The sequence below is a fragment of the Anopheles gambiae genome, chromosome 3 (genome assembly GCF_943734735.2).
Source record: "Anopheles gambiae chromosome 3, idAnoGambNW_F1_1, whole genome shotgun sequence".
Lineage (NCBI taxonomy): Eukaryota > Metazoa > Arthropoda > Insecta > Diptera > Culicidae > Anopheles > Anopheles gambiae.
Window position 1 is genome coordinate 42,772,981 of NC_064602.1, and position 25,649 is coordinate 42,798,629.

General features: G+C 40.6%; 1 protein-coding gene across 1 annotated transcript; it reads right to left on the reverse strand.

Moving 5' to 3' along the window:
* Positions 1-1,042: 1,042 nt before the first annotated feature.
* LOC1279189 (mothers against decapentaplegic homolog 3) lies at positions 1,043-25,649 on the reverse strand. Its single transcript, XM_318870.4, has 8 exons — positions 24,170-25,649; positions 5,043-5,136; positions 4,688-4,974; positions 4,316-4,602; positions 3,822-3,999; positions 3,538-3,743; positions 3,313-3,457; positions 1,043-3,228 (listed from the first exon to the last, which is right to left on the reverse strand). Exons 1-8 carry the CDS (start codon positions 24,367-24,369, stop codon positions 3,105-3,107), a joined length of 1,521 nt encoding a protein of 506 aa, XP_318870.3. The 5' UTR covers positions 24,370-25,649; the 3' UTR covers positions 1,043-3,104.

Genomic DNA, 25,649 nt, shown 5'->3' on the forward strand with positions numbered 1-25,649 from the left:
TGTGTTTTCGCTCTGTGGAATACCGCAACACCTCCTCCCAACAACCACTTAAACAGTCCTTTTCAGGGCTACCAAATATTTCTGACAAGAACTATGTCTTTCGGTCCCAGAAAAAAGTTCCTATTTTTATGTCCACCAGTGTATATAGGTACTATATAGTCCCAGCTTCGTCCGTCGCGACCGGTTCTTTGAGGTGAGCTGATTTTTCAGGCTGTAGAATGACCGGTTGGCAGCCAGCATCCTTGCACACAGCTCAGCTACCATGCTATTGTCGTTGCTGACCTTTGACCCGAGATAGGTGAATTGTGGGACGACTTCAAAAGTGCGTTCACTTATCTGTACGTTACGCCTACGTAGGTTTGGATTATGTATTGGTAGGCCCGCTGATGTTGCCACCATCAGTTTCGCCTCGTTTATCTGCAGTCCGAGGTTCTCTGCCGCCTGCTCGATCCCTTGGTAGGCTTCTGCTACATAGGAGAGCCGCAGACCAATCATCAGCGTATGCCAGGATCTGGGTTGACTCATAGAAGATGGTTCCCGATGATTTGTTTTACACGCTTGAAAATATTTCAGGAGCTCGATTAAAATACGCCAATACGCAATGTGAGTACGAAGGGTACGTGAAGGTATACAGTACGGGGTTGACGAGGCTAACGAAGGTTCAGCTTCACAGTCGGGAAGGAGCGAACCAATGAAGGAAAATTGGGCAATAAGACAATAAGATACAAGGAACTACAAATCAAACAACTAACATGTTTCCTCGTTTCTACAAAGTGCAAATGAACTAAGCCCGAGTATTTTCTCAGAACAAAACGCCATTGGAGGACGAATAAGGAGTTTCTACATAGACTGGGAGACGAGCAGATAAGGATCTACATACAGGATTCTATTTTACATACCTTTTAGAGCCGCTTTCTGCTTCTTATGTAAAAAAAACTGTACTTGTTGTTCTCCCGAAGCTTGAAGCGTACACCTTATTCGGATGATTCGTTTCATTTCGCACTTCACACTTCAGAATAAACCATTACCTTACTAAAACTCGTTTGATTCTCAGTTTGGTTCAGATTTTATTGATTCCACAAGCTCAACCTAACAAATCGCTACTAATAATGGATTGGTTGGTTTCATTTACAAGTTGTATCTGCTCTCCTGTTTGTGTTTAACGTTCTACAGACAGATTCCATCCTGATACAGATGAAACCGAAACGAAAAAAAGGCAAAATTATCTCTTCGGAAGGTGTTTGAAGACAAATCGTTTACGAATAACATCATCATCACATACTCTGTTCATACATTGAGCTTGACGTTATGCATTCAGGTCCAGTCTCTAGCCTTTTAAAATTAATCACCAAGTGCGCCGCTACACTCTGTTGTCTGACATCATGTCGATGTAATCAGAATTGCCACTCATTGCAATTGAACTCATCAAAGGCAAATATGCCCAAGGATGAGCGCGACTGTTGCTAAAGAATTGTATGATTTTTCTTCTGAACAAACTTCACCAACTCTTCCAACCTTTAAACGATAAGGTAAGCGTTAAAAATTGTCTGAATTATGAGTCCAACTAAAGAATAAAACAAAACTAACGAACGAAATCGTGCCCAATTCGTGTATAGGACAATCACTGTAACTAGCTCGGTTTGCGCTACAAAACGTCCCATCTTTCAAACATTTTATCGACCAACCTTACCAACAACTACGTTATCGTCTTTCTGTACAGTTAATGTATTTTAAAACGAATTATGCACTCGTTTGTGCCAATTTCCAACACAGTTGTAGTCTTTCTTACATGTTTTTTTTTCTCTTCCAGAGATACTTACTGTAGATATTACTTTTTTGAGTTTTGTTTAAACTTGTTGTTTCCGAAATTGTATGTCTCTTCTTTTTGTGCATTAAAGTGTCAAAAATAAATCTGTCTTCTGTTGTACATTGCTTGTTGCTACATACTCCTGCATGCCCGGCACAATTACATTCATGACTCACCTCGCCATGGGAAGCGTCTAGCATCCACCATTGCTGCTCCAAAAACAGATCCCATTGCCGGTTCCCTTTCAACGATACATACAAACTAACACACGTATACAAAGTGTCTATGATCTTGCAATCCGCTTCAAGTCACCCTTCGTCTATGACGCAAGCTCTCTCGAGCACACATCGAATAGTATCCTTTCCATCCCTTTTTTACATCGTTCGTTCAGTTCGTAATGTTGCGTCCGTACCATTCCAGCTGATGATTGATTGATTTTTCCTCATCGTTTCACCTCACTCTGACACTACCACATACTTGGTACATTCTCTTAATCCAAACGTTCCTAAAAATCACTGCCACTCAATATCAAACCACACTGTCACACGCAGTATTAGTATGCAGAGCTAAAAGAATACGGGTAATTAAACAAACCAAACTAAGCAAAAACTTAACTAAACAATCTAGAACATCCCTAGCATAGCGTAATATGTTGGTTAATGCAATACACCTTCCCATCACTAGCAAACTACGATAGTGTACCAGCCAAAACATTACGCTACACAATCTTTTTCACACGATAAGGAACAAATTGTTGACTTAAAACAATAAGATGGTTTTATATCGCTTACTCCGCTTCATTTTACTTTCGGTTGGAGCATTCGCATACGCGCTTTGATCATTAGTATCATGAAACTTAAGCAAACACTCTTTATGAACATAGAACAATAAAAAACAAAAAGATAAACTTCATCAACTGAGTTAAACCGTTCTGAATGGTCAATGCACCATACGAAAAGCACTTGTCGATTTTAAAATAAAAGAAAAGGCTTCCAAGAATATCCTCCCTCCACAAAAATACAGCACTGAACCTGAACGTAATCAAAAGCAATATGTACACAATGTCTGTAGGCGGGTACTGGTTGCAATGGTAGAGGGTTGAATGAAATTTCCGTTAGGAAAACTTAATCTATAACATCCTGCTTCTGACAGAGAACATTAGGACCAGGAGCGAAAAACATTATCCGGCGGAGGTAGACAAACGGGGTAGTAGTCCTTACACTCCGCGCACACTGCGTTCGAGTGCTCTGGAGCGAGATCCACGGCGCTTTAGTTATAGGACACAAGGTAGCAGTGTTTAGGACATAGAACTACATGGCAAACGTGGTGAGCCCATCTGGGTGAGTACTCGGTCCAGCCACTGCAGGGGACCGTTTAAATGCAGCTCTATCCAGCAGGGCGTAGAGGTAACGGTTTGTCGGCTGCAAGAAATGCGTACATAAGTGTTAGTACATTAGTTAAAATGTTTTGTCAATTTCCAATCTAGACATTTCATTTAAGTTTACCGATATTCTGCTCCCCAACCCTTCACGAAGGACATCCGGATTGTGCACATCCGGGTCAGCTGATAAACGGCTTCAAAGCCCATCGATACGGACTGGGACAGTAGGGTAGCAAATTCCTGATTGTTAAAGATTTTTAAATTGCATCCTGCGGATGAAGCATGAACAAGAAAATGTTAACAAAATTAACAACGAAATCATATTTTCCCCTCTTTCATCGACACATACCCGGTGGTATTTTACACACCGTTGCAGGATGCCACCCGTACCGCTGATTACAGTTCGGGCTCTGCACGAAGATGCTCGAGTCGCTCAAACATTCGGCAAATACCTCACCGCCAATGTAGTACAGCCGGACACCCTTGCCGATGTGACGTCGAGTCTGTTCCACCACCTCATTCCGGTTCACATTCGACAGCAGGCCAAGACAGAATCTTTAAACAAAATAGCAAAGAAAATAAGGGATACAATAAATAGACATTCAATCATATTTGACACTATGAAATGCTTACCTTTCCGAATTGGAAGGATCCGTAAAGCCGTCGACTGTGATCGAAGGTTGGGAGGCATGAAACGTTTCACCGACGCGCAGGTTCAGTTCGTAATAGCTGATCGAGCACCAGAATGTCGGCTCATGGTACATCACCGGCTGTGTATCCATCTCCGATGGCGACATGCGCGACAAATCGGCTAGATGCGTGAAGCAATCATGATGATAGTGAGAGACAAAAAATAAAAACAATAATTACAAAATTGAATTCGAAACATAAAATAAAACAACGCGTAAATAGTAAAAAAAAAGTGACAACAAAATTTGCTTGCCATCTTATGCCACTTTTTGTTCTATGTTCGGCTACGCTTCCACTTCTCCTCTTAGCAGGGTCGCCTTATAGTGGAACATTGAAACTTTCTATCAAGCGTAAACGATCTTTGAAGATTATGTTTATCCCGCACTGCATTGGAAAAAGAGATTCAATAAAGAACGCGGATACCAACAATGACTCACTCATATTGTCATTCTGGTCGAGTGGATCACCATCCTCTGACATGTAGCCGGGTGGTGGCGTCTCGGTATTCGGTATGTTCGGCACACCGACGCTGACCGAGTCCATAATCGTCGTGTTGGTCGGTATCTGTTGGCCCAGTGTTGCCTCCATGTAGCACGGGGAAGAAAGTTGCTGCTGCTGCTGCTGCTGTTGAAGTTGCTGATGCAGTTGATTGGGCTGTAGTTGCTGCTGTTGTAGCTGGCGTGACGTTACTTGCGATGGTTGAGGGCTGGTTACATAGTTATCACTGGAAGGGTAACAGAGAAAAAGATTGTAGAGAAAAATGTAACCACATATTGCTACACTGTGCTACACGCCCTGCTCATACATACTTTAATGCATTGTACTGTGTGTTGACTGGTACGGTATTACTAAGATCGTCCAAGGTGTAGGTAACGGAGTTTTCTCCCTGAGAGTTTGATAGGTTCTTCGGAACCAAGATGGTCAGCGGTTGCTGCAGCTGCTGTGATGACTGTTGCTGCTGCGGTGACTGTTGTTGCTGCGAGTGCTGTGAATGGCTTTCGTTGCGTGCGTAGTGATATGGATTAATGCACACCTCGTCCTTTTTAAGATGATATGCGTATTCGCATACGTCGAGCGGTTTCAATTCGGTATGGCTCTATGGGAAGAAACAGTTGAAACAAACCAGTAAGAAAACAGTTGACCAGGCTTTCGAGTTTGTCTTACATTCAAATCAGGCCAGCGCCACAATCGACAGCATATGACGTGTGGAAGACCTTTCTTTAGCGCAACTCCATTTTCTCCGATCGCCGAAGCATTTCTGTAAAAATAAATAAGGGAACACAACGTTAGAATTATTGTCAGTACAATGCTACTGACTCCAAAGCGATTAATGAATTTAAAATATTACAACTCATTTAGTTAAAGGTTTGGCATTATGTCCTAGCCCAAAATTTTGAATAAAATAAAAATCTACCAATTTTTATTTCACAAATATATTACAAATAACTACGCCTTTACCATATTCAGCACATTATTCTTTCTAATTTAATGCAATCAAAACACTAAACTATTTAACAAGCCTGGGGATTTTTTTATTCCATCTCACTCATACGCAAAAAAAAACACTGCCGGAATTACAGGTGAACAGCAGATAAGCCAATTGAAGGCCACAAAACGGTCGTAAACGCTACGATTAAGTCATCAATCACAGTGCAATACACAATCCAACGCAAAAAAACGATGATGTTGGTCGTGTGCATCGACGGAGAGGGTAACTGACCGCAATAGAATGATAAAACCAAATGTATTAAGGGAACTGCTCACGATAAATTAAAGAGGCATGTACATTATGTTTTTTTATCAAAGCCTTTATTTTTGCTAATTTTATATTTCATTCAAATGTTCTGTAAGTCAAAGCAACCAATTCCATGAAGGTGTGAACGAAATAACTATTAGAATTGATCATGTATTTTGAAACTCTTTTCAGTGAGTTTAACAATGTAACAGAACATACACTTCAGCATGTTTTAGGGAGGGTAAGTAGACTAAAAGTACATGCGACGGCACATGTAATGGTATATGTTCCGCGCCAGATTAACAAATCCGCGCCAATACGAAAACAACTTATAGATTTATTGAATATTGATAGTGTTAATAATGAAAAAGCATACTCAGTTATATGTAAAAATGAAAGCAGAGATAGAATGAAACCGTATGAAGACCGAAAAACGACTGAAGGACATATGACATCCACCTCAAGAGAGAGAGAGAGAGAGAGAGAGAGAGAGAGAGAGAGAGAGAGAGAGAGAGAGAGAGAGAGAGAGAAAGAGAGATGATATCAGATTTGTTCGATGCGGTGTTTCTTTATCGCGATCTGATCAACGACTGTCTTCCGCACTCCGAGTTACCCCCTTTACATTCGTTCACTTCTTCTTGGGGCAATAATATTCTGTCCCAATTCTTACAGATATAGAACAAAAACTATTGTTTTAAACTATGGTATGAACGGCTAGAAAACTCGAAACCAACTAAAAATAGGAGAAAAACACTATATGATATTTGATATTTGAATAACTGCTTTGTCTTTAGTGCAAAATATTGTTATGTTTTAATTTGGAATTGCTAAAGAGATCTATCCTGCTAATTTTTCGAATCCGCACATTTTTCCTCACAACTGTTTTGAAATTCTTTTAACCTGTGCCATTCACATCAAAATATTGTGGAACTCCTCAATGCGAGTTTATTCCGTTCCATAAACTTACTTGTAATATGTTATTCGGGAGGCTCTTTCAAAAACGTTTGAAAATTTAAATAATTGATTCCAGGTCGCAAATGTGTTGATAAAAAGGGCTACATACGAACAATTTTGTCATTGTTAGTATCAAGAATATATTTTTAGTTCACTATCGTTGTCGTTATTGAAAAAGTTATCGATTGGTTTAGTGTTCCGTTGTTCCGTTAATGGATTTTTTTTCCAAAAATAAAACAAATTTCATCATAGTTGTAATTTTTCAGTGGGTAATATTCTTCAGCCCGAATAAGGTTTTGAAGATGTCGATTAATTCAATGCCATCAAATCGACAACCCACTTGTAGATCTGTATCAACGAGCTGGAAACCTCTTTTACGAATAAGCGTGCTGTTTTTTTGCGCTCAAGGTTTTGATTGGCTTTTGGGCAATCCTTGCTGATCCTTGGTGGTCTTACGGAATAGTAGCTTCTGGCCATTCAAATATTTTCCCCAGAGGAAAATCAGCTGCTACCGAGCCAAGGAAAGCGGAATCTATATGGAAGAACATGAGCTTCGTCAGATTTTGAATGTTCTGTATTGATTTACTTTAAAATTATATTTAATCATCGGATTGCATTCAGACAAAACCAGCTTTCCAACTTCGCTCATTGAAACTTTGACTGTATCACTATGAATATCAGAAACAAAGCTGGAGATGAATTAAACTCATTGTTCTGATTATGATTATGTTAGAACGAGAAGATTCTCGATTTCGATTCTGGGGCGTTTGACACAGAAGTAAAAATAATGTCGTTCGTTCTATTTTTCATTTCCGCAAATTCCGCGACAACGAAGAGTTAAAACACGCAAAACACTGTACATGTAATGCCCCTACCCGATGATTACAGGAAAGAAAGAAAAGGTTGATATATGTCATGAGGAAATCAGATCCATTAACAAGCACTGCTTATGATCTTATAACACAAACATTACTGTTCAACCGTTGTTTGAGTCCCTTTGAGACCCCATTTTAAATAAGAATATCAGAAACTAGACAGTTTATTTGTTATTCAGAAGGGACCGGCCGTATGGCATATGAGACATTTTTAATAAAAAAAATATCACATAATTAAATATTACGCAAAAGCTTCCAATGGTCTAAGCTGTTTATTAAAAAGACCCGGGGTGACTTGGCCAAATTTACTCTCCCAAATGAACCAACGTGGATTTAGCTACAAATTTTCATCGTATATCAGTATAAGTTTGTAGTAGTAGTAAATTAATTTTCAAAAGAAAGCTTGTATCCCACACACCACCCGTCATCATTTCGAAACACGTTCAATCTCTCTGGCCTAAAAAATCCACTTTCCTTAGATGTGGGCGCACCGATCGCTATAATGACTCATTTACTACTGCACGACCAAACCACATGCATTTTGCCAGACTTAGTGCATCTTGGGCTGCGAAAAAACGAAACAAGAAAAAAGGAAGCCTTCGCTGATGTAATTGCCTGCCAGCAATGGAAGCTGTGGCTGGACAAGGCGCACAACGCACACACGCGACACAAACGGGATCCATTTATCTTTCTCTTGATTCTCTACCACGACGGTAAAGAAACCCACACCATTCAAGCGCATTGGGGGCCACCGGTTCGTTAATGAATTGTACCAATCTGGTGCTCCGTGTGTACGTTAAAAACCTGCCTTTACCCGCCAGACATACGGGGGTAGTGATCTCGCTCCACAGCACCTTGCACCGTAGTAGACGCGCCCGATAGAGCCGTCCCGTTTCTCGTTCACACGAAGCAACGGCACACGGAAGGAGAAAAAACCTACGCACCCTCCTCCAAGTAAGAGCACCCAAGGGTGTATTGACGAAGGTGTCGCGCTTCATCGATTTATGGAATTGCTAACTCTATGGCTAACCGGTAAGGAGGTGCGGGACAAAACCGAGAAATGTTTTTTTCTTCTTTGTATTGCACCACCGCCGGGCAATTGATATGAGCCATGAAACTCTTTCGATTCAAACTGATCGTTGCTGCAAACAATTATCGATTGTAGCTGTGGAATTTGACAATGTGTGTTTTTATTATTGTTTGCATATTTATCGATAATCACGGTTCGCTCGTAATGTGTGTTAGCGGCGTTGTAGCAAGCCCGTTCCATAATAAAAATAGAAAGCCTTAAAATGATTGCAAATATTTAGCAGTCAGGTCAACGCATTAGTAAATCACTGAACTATTTGAAAATAAGTAAAAAAAACAACGCATTTCGTCAGATAAATACTATTTCAGGCGGAGCCATGCGGCCGTTTGTTAAGTTTATATTAAGATAAAAGATTTTTTCGATGTTCCCCTCCACCCATGTCATTCAAATTTCAGGAAAAATATTGTATTTGTGTTGCCAAATAAAAATAAAAAAGAAAAAAATATTTTACCAGTTATGATAAAGTCAGTGAAATTGTCCGAGTTTGCTAATGTTGAATGTTTATTGTTTATTTAATGTTTATTTAATATTTATTCAATTCGATATATGCCATCAAGTCTAAATAACACATATCTAAATCTTATAATTGAAGAAAATATATCTCATGATCTAAACTAAACTATTTTTAAAAAGCAAATAAAAAGGAGAAAAAACTGCTAAAGCGCGATAAGAGACAATTAACTTAACACTAGAACCGCCAGACTTTTCAACCTTACTAGAACCGCCATATGGGACGACAATTTTGTCCCATTCGTTATGTATACATATTTAGAAATGTTTATAAAAATGTAGATCTATGAAACTTTATCTTTAGGTTTCTTGGCATCAGGACAAAATATTACATTGCTTCATCAGAAGCTGGCTCACATGAAACGCATACGTGCGAAACTCTTTTAGTACATTTTTTACATACTAATCTATTGCATGTGATGCATTCGTTAGCGCTTTTGCCCTCGTAATAAGACATTTGAACCTGGCAGCGCTGACGAGAACCTCCAGCACCTGACATAGGCAAGTTAGGGTTGGCGCTTTTATTTTCAACGAATTGTTTGGCATGTTCTTCGCCTAGCTTGAAAAGAAAATTGCGTCTAGATACATATATATTTTTTTTGAAAATTATTTGTACAAGAGTCATGCTTTGTTTCCCGCCCAAAACATGTCCAAAACATTAAAACATGAATTAATGTTTCTTCTACTAGGACTTTTTAAGGAGTACTTTCTAAGCATAATTTCTACCCAGCTGTCAGACTTGCAGAAGCATATCCGTTGCTCGTTGACAGCAGGGATACTACCGAATCGACATTTTCGAGCACGAATAATCGGGAATTCGAGCAAATTCCATTAAACTGGAGCCTGAACTTCCCTTTTCATGAGGGCACTCGAAAGATCGTTTAAAATAAATAAAAGTCAGGAAATTTCAATGGGTTCTCACGACGGCAAGCGGAATAACACACATTTTTCGAGAATGCCCATGGCTTAGGCATTGGTGGCTTAGGCTGTACTGGACCAACTCCAACTAAGAAAATGTTTTACAATGACAATAAGGTGGATATTTAATTGGATTATTTTTAAAAAAATGTTAGTGTATTATTTCAGAAAAGCCGTGGTGTTGGAACGGATATTAAAAATTACTCATTTAGCATTTTACTAAGCCATTTAAAATCATCAATATGTCAATCATCAAAAAGTTTAAACAGCTTGCAGTTTGAATTTTAAAAGTCTACGCTCATAACAAATGGTACATATTATTTTTATACATGTTTGGATCACAATCGTGAAAATATATCTTATCGTTATAGATCTTCATCTTCTTCTTTGGCTCAACAACCGTTGTCGGTCAAGGCCTGCCTGTACCCACTAGTGAAATGAGCTTGGCTTTCAGTGACTTATTGATCCCCCATAGCAGGATAATCAGTCCTACGTATGGCGGCACGGTCTATTTGGGGCTTGAACCTATGACGGACATGTTATTAAGTCGTACGAGTTGACGAATGTACCACGAGACCGGCTATCATTATAGATACATTTTGCTTTATTTTAATCTAATTAATTTCTATCGCAGGATTCAATTTCGTTTCACATTTCTAAAAGATGGTTGATCACAAGAACAGAATCGATTCAACATACATTGCAAATCAATTTCAAGTCACATTTTTGATCCAACTCTTCGTCACAAGCGACAATTTCATCTTCATTATCATGCAATACATTCCTTGCACGCTCCACCCGTAACAACTCGAAGCGCCACCACACCGATACACACCCACACACTCGTTCTTCTCGTTAAGCTTAAAAACAAAAACTTCCACCTTCTTGAAACACCTTCATTACCATAATGCCATTTCATGCGATCGACAACGCGTATTTGCTTTCCTGCCTACACTTGAGCCACTGGTAAGATCATGCAAGATCGCATCATCACAGTACCAGCCTCTTAACACCATCAACACAACAACGACAGTTGTTGGTAAATACAGTACAATACGGTGGTTCGGGTTTTGCACGTCCACGACAAATAGCGAAAGCGAGTGAGAGGATGGGGATCGGAACCCGGCGGCACAATTTGACGTTTCCTGTCTTCACACCAACTTCCACACACACGTCTCGCACGACACACGTTTGTGTTTCCGGTATAAATCAGACGCTCTTCCTGCGTGGATGAACAGGAGGATAACGAATGCACTGCTTCCACGTTTGACGCCCCCGATTAAGACTTACAGACGCATTCCAATACACACCAACACACTGGCGAAGGCAATGAAATCGAAAACACAACAACGCACCCGCACCCTTCTCCCCTTGTTCGTTCTGTAATACTAGTTTAGCCGCTTTTCTCCCGCAAGGGTGAATTCCTATGGTTACTGCAATCGAAAGACGAACAAGTGCCATAATGCCAGCCTGTGTGTTTGTGTTCACTATATTAATGTACACACAGCCGACATGGGGTAAGTAAACGTGCATGGTTTACAGTGACACGGACAGGAGGCTAAGCACGCAACAACTGTAGCCAATTAGCGAAATAAACACACACGCAGGAGGTGAACACTTTAAAATAACATAAAAAAGTGGCACGCATTTACGGCGCTACACGATTGCGTTGCGTTTCTCACTTGCACTTGGAATCAATTTATCGACATGGTTTGTTTTTTTATCACTGCAATGATATCTTATCACATTGATTTGTGCTGACGCTCGTGCAAAGCGATATCAAAAACGTTTCCACGCTTGAAAACAAAATGCAAAAAAACACACACACCCACATGAAACAAAACAAATACTCTCCGAGGTTTCTTCTCGAAAACTTTCATTTGATGACCTTAAGGGATGGTTTTCGCTTTTTTTCATACCACGGCTTCTCTCCCTAAGATGTCATTTCCAGACTCTCCTTTTAGGTTTTGCTCCAACGATGCTTTCTATGTTGCTCTTTATGCTTGTTTTTCACTTTCTGTCTGATCTCTTGTCAGTGTGTGTAGTCATCCTAACACACACAACGATAACTGTTACACAATTTCCACCACCATCAAACAGCTCCCTCGCACAGACACGAAACAATCTCATACACACACACACGCGTGTTCCGTCATCCTAAACATAAACACGCATACACATATACAATCGCAAACTTACTGTCTCACTCACACACCGGGACGCTCTATGTCTGGATGAAGGGGTAAGCAGGACGGCCTCATCGCTTCATCGCTACGACAACGGGCGAGTAGAATTTGCACAAAACAGAAGAAAAACGACGATAGCATAGCAACCCCTTTCAGTGTGGGATAGACGACAACCAGCCCGAGAACCCGCAAACAGCTAAATTTCTGCCAAATAAATAAATCGACAGCGCCTCGCTTGTTTCATACCATTAAATTTTTCACATTTTCCACAACACTACAGTGTTGGGTAAGCGGTCCTCTGGAACAGACGCGCACTGTGAAATAATGCACGCAAGAACCACACATACACACGATAAAAGGGTTGATTGGCAGCACGCTCTACACGGCAGTTGATTCGCTCTACACGTTCACACATCCAATGCAAAACTGCCGCCTGATGGTGCGCCGGGTTTTTGAGTTACTGCTGCTAGCCACCAGCAACAGAGAGAGGACGAACCCCATCATCATCATCATCATCATCATCATCATCATTTGTCCATCATTCTTCGCCTAAACATGCACACAAAGATAGTTACAGCCGTACAGGCCTGTGGGCGCGCATCTCACATCATCATCATCGCTAAAGTTTGCTCCCGTTGCCAATGCAAACACGGGGGATGATGATGACCATGATGATGGCGATGATGGAAAAGGGGGATGGTTCTCGAGAGAGCAAATATACAAACGTGCGCACACCCTGTCTGGGATACATATAGAGAGAGAACAGCTACATCCAGAAAACGGAGGAAAAACGAGAGAATGATAGAATAGAGGGAGAGAGAGAGAGAGAGAGAGAACGAGAAAGCAAACTCCAAAAACTCCCGATAGAAAAAGAGAGATACCATGCGAGAATACTCCAGACGAGTGTGTGTGTGAGAGAGACAGGGAAGGAGAGTGAGTTTGGTTAATCAAACATATATTTGGTAGCACAGACACAGCAGCAGCATGCTATGCCGGCAGCGAGGGGTGGATGGGGTGTCTAGACGTGCAGCGGATAATGACTTTGGGCGATGGGGTGAATGGAGGGGAGGAGAGCGATATACCGGCGTCAAAAATTGCGTGAGTGGGTAGACAAGCATCGGCGCTAATAAAACGAGACAGACAGCAGAGCCAGCGGCAGAATCATGGAAATGCAAAAATGGTATGCGTTCGCTTTTAGAATGCTAAAAGCATTAGATTCAACGTCTATATAACAACGAATTAAGAAGAACAATTCTGTTTACTTATACTACCTTTTCTGTAACCCATCAAAAGGGTCCTTTTTTAATGAAAATAAATTAATAGTTTTAGCACCTTTTCACACTCCAATATGTTCTATATCCTTCCACCCCCAGCACAGTGATAGAAAAAAAACGGTTCGCGATTCACATGCGGCTCTCTACTGCACAAATGACGGCTCTATTCCCCTCTAATCCGTGTTTCATAAAACCATCAAAAAATGTTTAATCATAGTTTATAAATTTTACTCTTAACGACGGATTCTACTTGTATTTTTCTAGACTTTGGCACTTAACAACACAAGGTTTGCCGACCACTGCCCCAGAAGGAAGCAGCACTGGCGCTTCTCATTTTTAATGCATGCGCTATGTTAAACACACTTTTTGAAAGCCGACCTCCAGCAAACGGAGTGGAGGTAACGCTTGTTCTGCAAAAAAAGTATTTTCTTGATGGAACGAACAGGTAGAGAGAGAGAGATAGAGAGAGAGAGAGAGAGAGATAGAGAGAGAGAAAGAGAGAAAGAGAGAGTTTAACCAGAAGACGCACACCGATAAACGAACGAAGCGAAAGTAGACAAAGCTCAAATAAATGGAGCACACATACATGTTACACACTTCCAACCGCTTCCAACCCATCATCATCATCTGCATTTCATCCCCTAAAATATTTATGTGGATGTATAAATACATCCACGCCACCATATGCACACTACCGCCTCGCCCTCGCCCAACCCTCCAATAACCCTTCAATTTTGCACTTTAAAGTGATGCTCCCATTTTTTTACATTCTTCGATTGCCTTTCTTACTTCTTCCTTCACGCGTTCGTTCTGGTGTAGTGAAATACACGTGAAGACGTAGGTTTCATTGCTTTCCTCCTTCTGTCTCGCTTTTACCGGCCTACTGTCTTGCTTTTGCTGCTTTTCCTTGTGGGCCTCGGTTCAATTCAACCGCGGCCGAGATGAAAAAAAAAACGCAATTTGTAATACTTGGTACACGCGGAACCAGGAGGAAGTGCAGGTAATGGAAGATGGATAGTGTGACGAAGAGGTATAAGATGACCTATCAGAAGTAATATTTTGCAATTCTACTGATTCCGTTAATCCAGGAAGCTGAAAAGGCATCAGAAAAATTACGTTTAACGTGGAACCACAACTATTACAAATATTGATATGCAACCACAAAGCCCACATTGAAGCTTTTTTAGAAAGCTTTTTTGGGTGTTATTTGCCAAGCGGGTAATGATAGAGGTGACCTTAACTATTTGTTTCTTTAACTGCTACATGGCTTTTTACTTCCAATAAGTCAAATAATATATCAAAAATTAAAAAAATCAATAATCTTAAAAACCAACTTCTTTTGATAAGAAATCAGCCATTCAATAATTAAGAACACAATTCAATTCAATTTGATTTCCCAAGTCTATCTGCCAAAAGTTATTTGACCGATACACTTACGACGAAGGTGACAGTTTTTGACCGTGTGTGATAACTGCTTGAATCAACACATGTAGCAAACGACACAAATGCCACATTAATTGCGTCACAGGTTTCAGAGCACGAGTAAATCACCAAATGATACCACGAAATCTAGAATACATTTAGGTGAAACGAGATTCTGAGAAAAGCTACGTTCATATGATTCTTTAAAATGTGTTTTGTAATATATAAGTGTTATATTAAGCCGGTCTGGTGGTACAGTCGTCAACTCGTACGACTTAACAACATGCCCGTCATGGGTTCAAGCCCCGAATAGAACGTGCCCCCATACGTAGGACTGATTATCCTGCTATGGTAACAATAAGTCATAGAAAGCCAGGCTCACTTCACCAGTGGGTACAGGCAGGCCTTGACCGACAACGGTTGTTGTGCCAAAGAAGAAGAAGAAGAAGTGTTATGTACGTAGGTATTATGGATAAACATAGTTTATTAATCGTGAACCCCTTTAACAAAAATGTTTTAAAACATGAAAACATTTTATACATTCCTTCAAACCCGTAGCACATATTACTTCATTTAATGTACCAATTACTTAATTTAATGTACAACTTCCTTAACTCATTCTTAGCCTTGTCAACTGTTCCAAATCCATAATGGCATGCATTCGTACCGTTGGTAAAATTGATATTCATTTATTTAGCGATGAAAACGAGTGAACAGGCAAGATGGATGTATAAAATTTAAAACCTATTACAAGCTTAAGTTTTACATCTTACTAACACGCATAAATAAATATAAAACAATATTGAGTTAGGGTACGGGAATGAATTTATCATGATGAAAGATGTATTTATTTTTATTACATTGTCGAGTTAATTGCATGAACTGGCATCAATTAACAGGTTGATAAAGGGAACAGTATCAACATTACATGCATATTTTAAAACATAACATAAACCAGAGACCATGAACCGTGTAGCAACGAGTCAAGAAAAGGAAAACATGCATCTTTCCAGTGCACCTGCACTCACGAACTACATACTGTGCCCCTCAAGAAAGTGTATAAATAATTCTACCATAAACCCATCCACAGAAAATACGGAAAACGATACCAACGTGTAAACCGGGGCACTGGAAATGAGCTTCACACAGTGGCGTACTTTTTTGGTCAACGGGTGGATCAAACCAACACCAACCATTAGAACCGTAGACGAAAACAAAAGCATTGAATGAGCAAGCATACCGCCGTAGGGCGACGGTGAGGGCCTCCATGTGTATATGTGTGTGAGTGGAATAAAGCATAATCAACAACGGGTTTGGGGAGGGGAGAGATGGAACGCGACCGCGACGCACGGTCCCCGTGCCGGGTGAGTTTGATGAAACCTTGAAAACGGCAAAAACACACACGTTTGCCAAAATTTTTGCACTAAGTCTACAATGCATCACACAACACACGCACACACGCGGACATCGCTTCTCGATGCGCTGTGCTGTACAGTGTCGTTAGCGAGATTAGCACAAAGCGAAACCAATAATTATCATACGTTTGCTATACACGAGCGCAGCAGCTTCGTGGTTAGCGTTCCAGTCGTGATGGTCATTGATTTGAAGCATTAGTTTAGACAGTTTATTTTTTTAGATAATTTAAATGTTTTACAGATACAGATCTTAAAGCAAAACGTGAGTTTTGTGGTTAAGCAACCCAGTAAGATCAAATTTCAATGCTCGAGTCGTCTTGATACTCTTTAATAAAAAGCGTAAAATTGATTGAAAAAAAAACAAAACATCGGCATGTTGTTGTACATCATCATCATCATCAAGTGTGCATCATCTCTTTCTCTAGCACACACACACACTTGTAGTAACGATTACCGAGATGATGGTGGAGGTGCATTACGATGCTTCTCGATTTTGCATCCTGCGCGTGCTCAGCGCAATAGGAAATCTTTCCGCGTGCTTAAACACAACATGTCGCAAACAGCAAAAACAGCATTTTAAAATGCATCTTGCACGATAGACAGAGAAAGTGGCCCCCAACAACAGCCGAACGGGCGACATAAAGCAGGAACATAAATAATATATAGCAAACAGCGATAGACACAAAAGGAAGAGTGGATGAATAACGATGATGCCCACACACACATACACGCACACATAATATGACACGGTTATGAGAGGTTGCGAGAGGTTGAAGAATTGCAGGAGAACGACAGAAATGCAAGCAGCCAGCCAGAACCGAAAACCGATTTCTATGTTAATTTTGAGACGACGACGACGTCGTCATCATCAGCACGCCATCGTCATCGTCTGCTTCGTTTGGGCACGCGTACGCACACACACACACACACTTGGTCGCAGCCTACGGGAAGATGCATACACACACACACACTGTGTTGGGGCGTATAGGGTGCACCTGACGAGACACGATGACTGAATGTACATGTACATGACGCTTCCGGGGGACCGTTCTTCTTGTACGGTGGACACTCTTGGCACACAAGCGTAAAGGTTTAGTGCTTTACGGCATTGGCCAACCGAGTATAGTAATACAAAGTGTATACAAACGTACGCAAACACACACACATAAACATTGGGTCGATACCATGGCGTCGAGTAACAGGCGGGGTAGTTGAACTTTGTACACCATTAGTAGGCATATCAAAAAAGCCTCAGACAGTCGAGCTGCATGCTTTCAACTCGTTTGGATCGTGTTACTAGTACATATTTAAATATTTATAAACGTAACTTTTAAGCTGCAATAGTCACTATAGCACACCGATGTACTTACTATAAATAATTTAGTATTTGATTTGTTAATTTTTATTACTCGCCACGATAGCTCTACACAGTGTGATCGTGTGTACTTTTGCTTTCAAACACAAACACCACAAAAGCCAGCAGGATATAGAAAGTGGAAATCACCGCCAAACGCTAAGACGACCGCTCTTCTGGTAGGAGTTGTACGTACGTGACACTTTCACTGTCTGGTACGGTGTGTAGCAACGGTATGGCACAGTGACTTGCTAAAGAAACTAAATAGTTTCCCAGTCGTAAGAAACGAACAAAAAACAACACACACACACAGTCATACATGGATTTCTCCGTTTTTCCCCATGCTACCCCTTTTCTAAAACTTCCTAAAACAAAAACGACGAGGTTTCATTTTGCACTCTTCCGTTTTGCTGTACTATCCTTTCACCTTAAAACGTGCTGGTCTTGAGCCTCTTAAAAGCAACCGTATCATGACGCTCTGGTAGACTACAGTTTTACTACACACCCAGCGGCATATTACCGCGGCGGATTCATTTCACCGGCGTGTATGTGTGTGTGTGTGTGTGTGTGTGTGTGTGTGTGTGGGTTCATCTTGCCATTACCCCCGGAAGGGGAATTAGAAGTGACGATGCGCGCGCATGCCATTATTTGGCGTCGCCGTTTGTACCGGTCCGCCCCGGCTGCCTTTATGCACACTCGCTTTCCAGACGCGGCTGGTTCTGGATGAGTCTCTGCTGTGCTCTGATGTTACTTCCTCCTGCAACTCCAAAAACATTCATTCGCACAAAGACTGTGCAGCCAGACGGACAGACAGACCTGCGACAGCCTGGCGGACGGACGCACAGAGACAGACAAACACTAAACACGAACCAGACACACACACGACCACACAAACTGCTGTTCATTTACCCATACAAACGCGCTGGCAGTGTTGTTGACCTTGTCCCTAGACCCTGTTGTGTGCATACGATCGTCTCGATAGAGTGAAATTCGTGAATTGTATGAAATGAAAAGGATACAAACAGTACGGGAATATGGAAAAATGAGAATGTTGTTGAAATTGTATACTGCAAATACATGTATTGCAAATGATTTCTAACGTAAAATTAATTGCCATATCTGACAACACACGGCGGATGACGTAGTTAATCGATTTTGGTACGATTTGGTACCAAAGCCGACGTCACAGTTAAAGGCGTCCGGAAAACACCAATCATACCACAAATTAAGTGTATTGATATTTCAAGAAAGGCTATATGCTACACAGTGCGTAAAATCGGTATATAAAGCCAATTAATAAATGTATTTTTGAACCATTAGGAGTTACCACAATGATCTTAGTTATTTGTCGGTACCATAATTAAGAGAAAAGGGTACCAAAACAATACATGTCCATGTAACTAAGAAACATCTGTAATGTAAAATTAAGGCAAGAACATACGGATGAAACTTTCACTTTAATATGTCCGTTTTCAATGGAGACGCCTAGTCGTTGTAAATATACTCAGAATCAATCCATCTCCTGGTTTTAATATGTAAATATAATTGTTATTGTTTGTAGTTATTGTTTTCAAAGCGTTATTATTATCGAACCTCACAGGGTTTTTCGATAGAACTCAAGACCACGGGACACTTTGATAAATCGGTGGGAGTCAATCGCAAGACTGCGGAACGTTACGCGAAAACGTTGACGATACCGGGATCTGCGGATTTTTATCGCAAGACTGCAGCACACCTATTCGGGCACATTAGCACCTCTCAGGGACACATGACTGAATTGATTTTTTTTAGTAAACTATACACATTTTAAAACAACAAAAAACTTGTGTCATAGAGTTTCCAGCATTAAAAAATCAAATCAACACATCGTTGTCTGAAAGAAGGGGGTCTATGGAGTAAGTTAAAATTATATCCTAAATAGTGTGTTTAACGTCTGCCCGCTAAGCAGCAGATGTATTGAGGAATTCCCGTACAGGTAGTCCTCGAGATACATGGTACCTCTTATACGCGGATTCGGAGATAAGCGGTTTTCTAAATTTGGCAATTCTTTCAGCAAATTGTACTGATTTGACACATCAATTTTCAAATGCGAAATAATTTCTCTTTTGATCGTATGTTAAAACTCATTTCAAAAGGTTTAAAAATATTATATTTAGTCAGAATCATATCAAATAATTAATAAAGTGGCATAAATCACCTCTCACTTGCAAAATTATACGAACATTAGTGATATTTTGGTTGGAAATAACGAGATTCGACTTACGCGGAAATTCAATATACGCGGTATTTTGGGGCCATTTTTGGCCCCCATTAACAGTGTATCTTGGGGACAACGACCTGTATATATAAAAAAATATGGACACTGATGATATGACCCAGTCGTGATAATACTCTCTTGCTGTAGGAAAAACTAATCGAGATAAGGTATTTCCATGATCGTACTTTAAAGGGTAATTAGTTAGGATTACTTACAAAAATATATTTACGACCTTGCGAGCTACCTGTCGTTATTTACCCGGGATTTTCGCCATGTCAGATGAAGACATACGTGAGACGCATAAGGGCTTCTTTAACTATTAGATCGATCTTTAACTATTATCAATTCCTAAGTTTTCTCGACAAAATTGTTGGAGTAGAGCTTTTGCATCATGTTGGTCTAAAAACTTTGGATGGGGAGCAGCTGAGGGATGTTGGACCAGTTTGCGTACAAGGGTGTCACATCGAAATTCCGCCGAAAATCGTCTAAAATTATCTTATTGAGTTTTGGCGCCATTACGAGCCGCTGCAAAGCCAGTGGACGCGATTTTGCTTCCTGATATGTTTGTTCATGTTTCCTAGGTACTATTTTGGACCCTTGCTTTCTCGCAATGCTCTGATTGTTGTCTAATATAGTGCCAAGATTTTGAAGATGCCGAATCGAACCTATCCGGCACCCACAAATTGCCACACGTTTTCCGTTCTTGTCGTGGCGAGGTGCCGTTCTTTGATCGCGTACGCTTCTAAATGCAGTTGCTGCAGTTTTTTGGCCATCGCAGTAAGAATTCGATTGGTAGAGATGTCAAATTCTGTCTGCTGACTCATGGGATACTTTTATGGGAAAGTGCACTTAACTTTTCGTTAGTCGACTGTTTTATCATTTTTTTATGCGAACGTTAGAGTAATACTTTATGCGTCTGTATTTTTTACGTCAAATTTATTCTATAAACCAGGTAGGGCCCGAGATATACGCGGATGAAGAGAAACGCGGTTTTCTAAATATATTGTTGTTATTTATTTATCGATTTGAAACATCAATTGATTAATATCATGGAAGATTACTTTTTACAGGAGTTTGAAAATCATTCAAAATGAGAAAAAAGCGAATTTTCAGTTAGGATAACATAAAAAAATTAAACTATTGACTTTAGCTACCAACTTCAACCATATTAACTTGAGTAATTTTAACTTAAAACTACGTAATACCAGTTACGCGAAAGTTCGCATTGATAGGAAATCTACGGGACAGTTTCAGATACAGGGTTTCGAATCATATACAGGGTTTACCAAGTCACTTTGCGATGTGAGCTGCACAATTCATCTCACTTGAGACGTATTTCTATTCTGGCGTGCTACTTCATTTGGCCCGAAATAATTTTCTATTCCGCCGCATTCATTTTCATCCATTATATGAAGTCACAGGGGATGTTAGCTGGAGCCGTCCGCGATGTTTACTTTTTTTTTTCAAAAATAAATTTTTGGGCTTTTAGTGCTGATTTGTGATACAACTATGTTGTTTAACAAAGAATAGAGGTTTATCTTTGCTCCGCTGTAGCATTCTAGCCGAAAACTGGATTATTCGTTGAGATATTAGCAGTTGAACCTGCTCAGTCAAATCTGCTAATAACTCAATGAATAACCCATGTTTAATGTTTATATAATGGATGAAAATGAATGCGGCGGAATAGAAAATTATTTCGGGCCAAATGAAGTAGCACGTCAGAATAGAAATACGTCTCAAGTGAGATGAATTGTGCAGCTCACATCGCAAAGTGACTTGGTAAACCCTGTAAGGGAATAGTTCAATCACTTAAGGGAATGATGCAAATCGATAGGGGAATGTTGCAAACAAGCTGTGGAAGTTTGCAATCATATAGGGGAGTGTTGCAATCGATTAGGGGAATTTTGCAAGCGTACTGTGGAGCTGTCGTCAGACGGTGGGTGTTGGTGTAAAAAGCTTCGAATTGATGCCGATGATGTTTTTCTAAAAACATCATTTTGAGTTGTTTTCGTGTGGGATTTTGCTGTACACACGTAAAACTAAATAAATCCTGCTGCGGAACCATAGTTAAACATGATAAGTTAATAAGATTGACGAAAATAATTTGAGGTATTTACAGCGGCACCCACAGTCTGATGACAGCTCCACAGTACACTTGCAAAATTCCCCTAATCGATTGCAACACTCCCCTAAGTGATTGCAAACATCCACAGCTTGCATGCAATATTCCTCTACCGATTTGCAACATTCCCCTGACTGATTGAACTATTCCCTTATATGATTCGAAACCCTGTAAACACTAATTCATTCATTTATAATTGTAGCAAAACGAAACAACAATCATACATTGGGTACAATGATTTTAAACATAATTAACAATTTAATTGTGCCATATAAACATAGTTAACATCGCCAGTCAAAATTTAAAATAGAGTTAGGAATGTTGAATTCAGCAAAGGAAATAAAATAAATTTTGAATATTATGTTATTTCATACATTTGAAATATTATTACTATTTTTATTATCATGTTTTTTACCTTTCAAATGTTTCTAAAAACTGCTGCTATTTAATGATTATATAAAGTTCATGATTATATAAGTTTTAGAAATTACTGTTCAGTAGGGACGACCCGGCCTTATTGGTTTAGAGGTTTTAGAAATTATTGGCAAGAAAAAATATCAATTGAAGAAACTTTTGTTTTAATACCCTTCGATTTAAATGCTCTCTAGCAATATGAATGTCCCAAAGATTGTCACGAAAAGACAACCAGTTATTCCCCCTTTTTGATGGTGCGATTGTAAATCATTAACTGTTGCGATAGTGCAACTTGGTCATTGGTCATTTTAATCCCTTACATTTTAATTATTCGACACAGATGTTCCCAATTCAATAGATGAAAAAAAACACACACACACACGCACCCAAACTATTTCCCAACATTAACCAGGGAGCCCTTTATCAGCTTAAAACCACATAGCTCAAGCGTTTTGAAAATCCGTTTCCAGAAACAGCTGTTTACACACTATCACAACAAAAAGAGCATAAGAGAGAGGGATACAAGGAGAGAGAGAGAGAGTGCAGCGTTTCAAATCAAATCTAGCAAGACGGTGACGCAATGCAACCGGCTTTGAATATCAACATGCAACGGAGGCAACATTCACCAGGAGAGAACACAGCGCTATACTGGAGTTTGGAATGATGAAATGACACAGCAAATGAGTTTGCCTAACATCATCATCATCATCAGCAACATCGTCAGCGATAGTTTTGGATAGTTCTTAAAACAAATCTATCACGTTCTGTTTGGCTGAACCAAACATAAACTCCGTAGTCACACAACAAATAAAGGGAAAAATAACCTCTTATCATGGTGTTGTGAGCTGAAGGGGTAAATCAAATGATAAAGAGTGGCGCGCGGACATTAGTTGATTGTCTTTTTCTACACTTCAATTTGGTCACTTCAGAATGCTTCAGTGACGTCATTTGTTAACACCTCAAGCTATGTTAACTGTTGTTAAACGACCAGTAGAAACATTTGTGAGCAGGCCAACAGTAAATATTTCAATAATCAAATAATTTTAAATCTTTCTATAAAAGGAAGCATTTATAAGAAAACAAACTGAATGGCTACATAAATTTCAGAATTGTCTCGTGCGCTTAATCACATATTGGCACTCACTGCAGCATAGGTGTAGTTTTAATATGCTTTCTCTCACCAGCTTTCTTACCATATAACCCACTCCGAGCATACGATAGTGGTACCAGATTCCTCGTTATACTTTCATACTTGCTTTAGCTTGAATCGCTCCAATATCAACATCATCATCATAATCAGCGCCATCAAACATTCCAAAAAACTGGCCCCAACAGCTCGGGGTCTTACGTTGATAGAAAAACGTGGCCCCTGCTCCCCGTTGCCTACACGTGCATGCCATTCATTGTGCGCCTTGCTTTCGGCACCCAAAAACAAGACTCAGTAGTGAACCGATAACTTGTCCTTGATCTTTAGATATGGGTACCGTTCGTGTGTTTCGGGTGTGTCTGTGTGTGTGAGAGTTTGATGGTCCCTTCACAGAACCACATACCCGCAACCAGCAAATCGTGCAGGCCGCTCGCGCATTTCTAATCAACTCTGTACGCTACAAGCAACGAAACTGAAACCACTTCAACCTAAAACAAGTAGAACTTGATTAATTTCATTCACCAGACGTAACATGCTTCTTTGCTTCACCACAATAAAACGACCTTTTGCTGGAAGGAGAAAGTGACGATGAAGAAAAAACAACCTCCCCTCTCTTACCTTGATATCGGTATGCATTTCGTGTGGCTGCTCTGTGCTGTAAGGGCCCGCTCTAGCTCTTCCAGGGCGCTGGACTTTTTCATCTTTTTGGCCAAACTTTTGATCACCTTTTCGCCCCATTTTCCTTCGGCGGAATCATCCGGCGAAACCTTCCGCCAGCCGAGCAACCGCTTCACAATCGGCGGTGTGAAGGGCAACATGGTTTTCCCCCGATGGCGTGGACGACTAGGGCACGGATTATGCTTTGTTTCTTTTAAACCACTGTATTGCTACCAACTAATACGAGATCAAAGTAGCCGCAGCTTCGACGCTTGCCCGCGGATCGTATGGTTTCGGATCTGATTTCTTGAACCGTTTTGCTTGATGACACACACACGGAATGGAGGAGGGGTTTGACCGCCCAATTACACAAACAACGAATAATTACACCACTGCGTTACACTAACACGCTCTGTATTGAATTAGATCGATTTATGGTTGATTTTTTTACACTTTTGCTACACTTCGACACTTGTAGCTGTGGCTATTGCCGTTTTCTTTGAGAATTAGATCCTTCTCAACGCACACACGCACACACGCACGAATACACACTATTTGCTGACGATGTGCAATGGCAAGAGCACCTCGAACGCAGTAGACCATTCCGTGCTGTGCTGCAGCTCGCTTGCCTTCAGCCGAATTTGACAGTTAGCATTTTCGGGAAGGGTGAAGCAATCATACCACCACCCAGTCTGGGTGTTTTCTTCCTCCGCAACCTCCGTTCCACCGGTTGTGGTGCACAAGTTTCGCAGGATGTGTGCTGAATGTTTTCGTTCCCCCTGGGCAAGACGTTTCTTCACGAACGAAATTCCAATTGGAATGAACGAATACGTCTTTGTACGATGCTTCTTCTTTTGCTTGCTCACACGTCTTGAAGGAACATATTTTCCACCCCGCAGCTGGGACCGGGTCAGTGCGACCAAAAGGGTAGTAAGGGGGGGAGTGTTTGTTCTGAGCTTACGGTAGTAATTTGTTTCGTTTTTACGGCACCACCGCACACAACACACACACACACACTTTATTGCTTGCCTTTTTCGCAGTACGATCGGTGTGTCTGCGTAAAAAAAGTACGACGTCAGGCTTACGGGAAGCAGCAGCACCACGACATCACCTGAACCTTGACGACGGTACCGAAACTGCTGCCCTCCAACACTCAGCTCGCAGGCAAGGTGTGCCTACAACTGTGCTTCTGCTTTTAACTTACTCACCGGGACAGTGTCGTCCTTGGCGCACTATTTCCCTGCACAATATTGGTTGCAAATTTGATAGGTGCAAAATCTGTCCAGCAGCGGCAGCAGCCTATTTTCTTTGCGAAAGCACAATCGCGAAAATATGGATAGCACAAAAACACTAGCGATGGGCGACTGCACGAGGAACCGTGGTTCCGATCCGAATTGATGGAACGGATCATTCTTTGTGTGGTGAAGCTTTTTCAAAACTT

Coding starts and splice junctions, on each gene's coding strand:
- LOC1279189 (XM_318870.4), bottom strand. CDS start 24,369: ATGTTGCCCTTCACACCGCCGATTGTGAAGCGGTTGCTCGGCTGGCGG. Junction 5,137..24,169: donor AAATGCATACCGATATCAAG/GTAAGAGAGGGG, acceptor TTATTTTTACAG/AAATGCTTCGGCGATCGGAG. Junction 3,744..3,821: donor GATCCTTCCAATTCGGAAAG/GTAAGCATTTCA, acceptor TTTTGTTTAAAG/ATTCTGTCTTGGCCTGCTGT.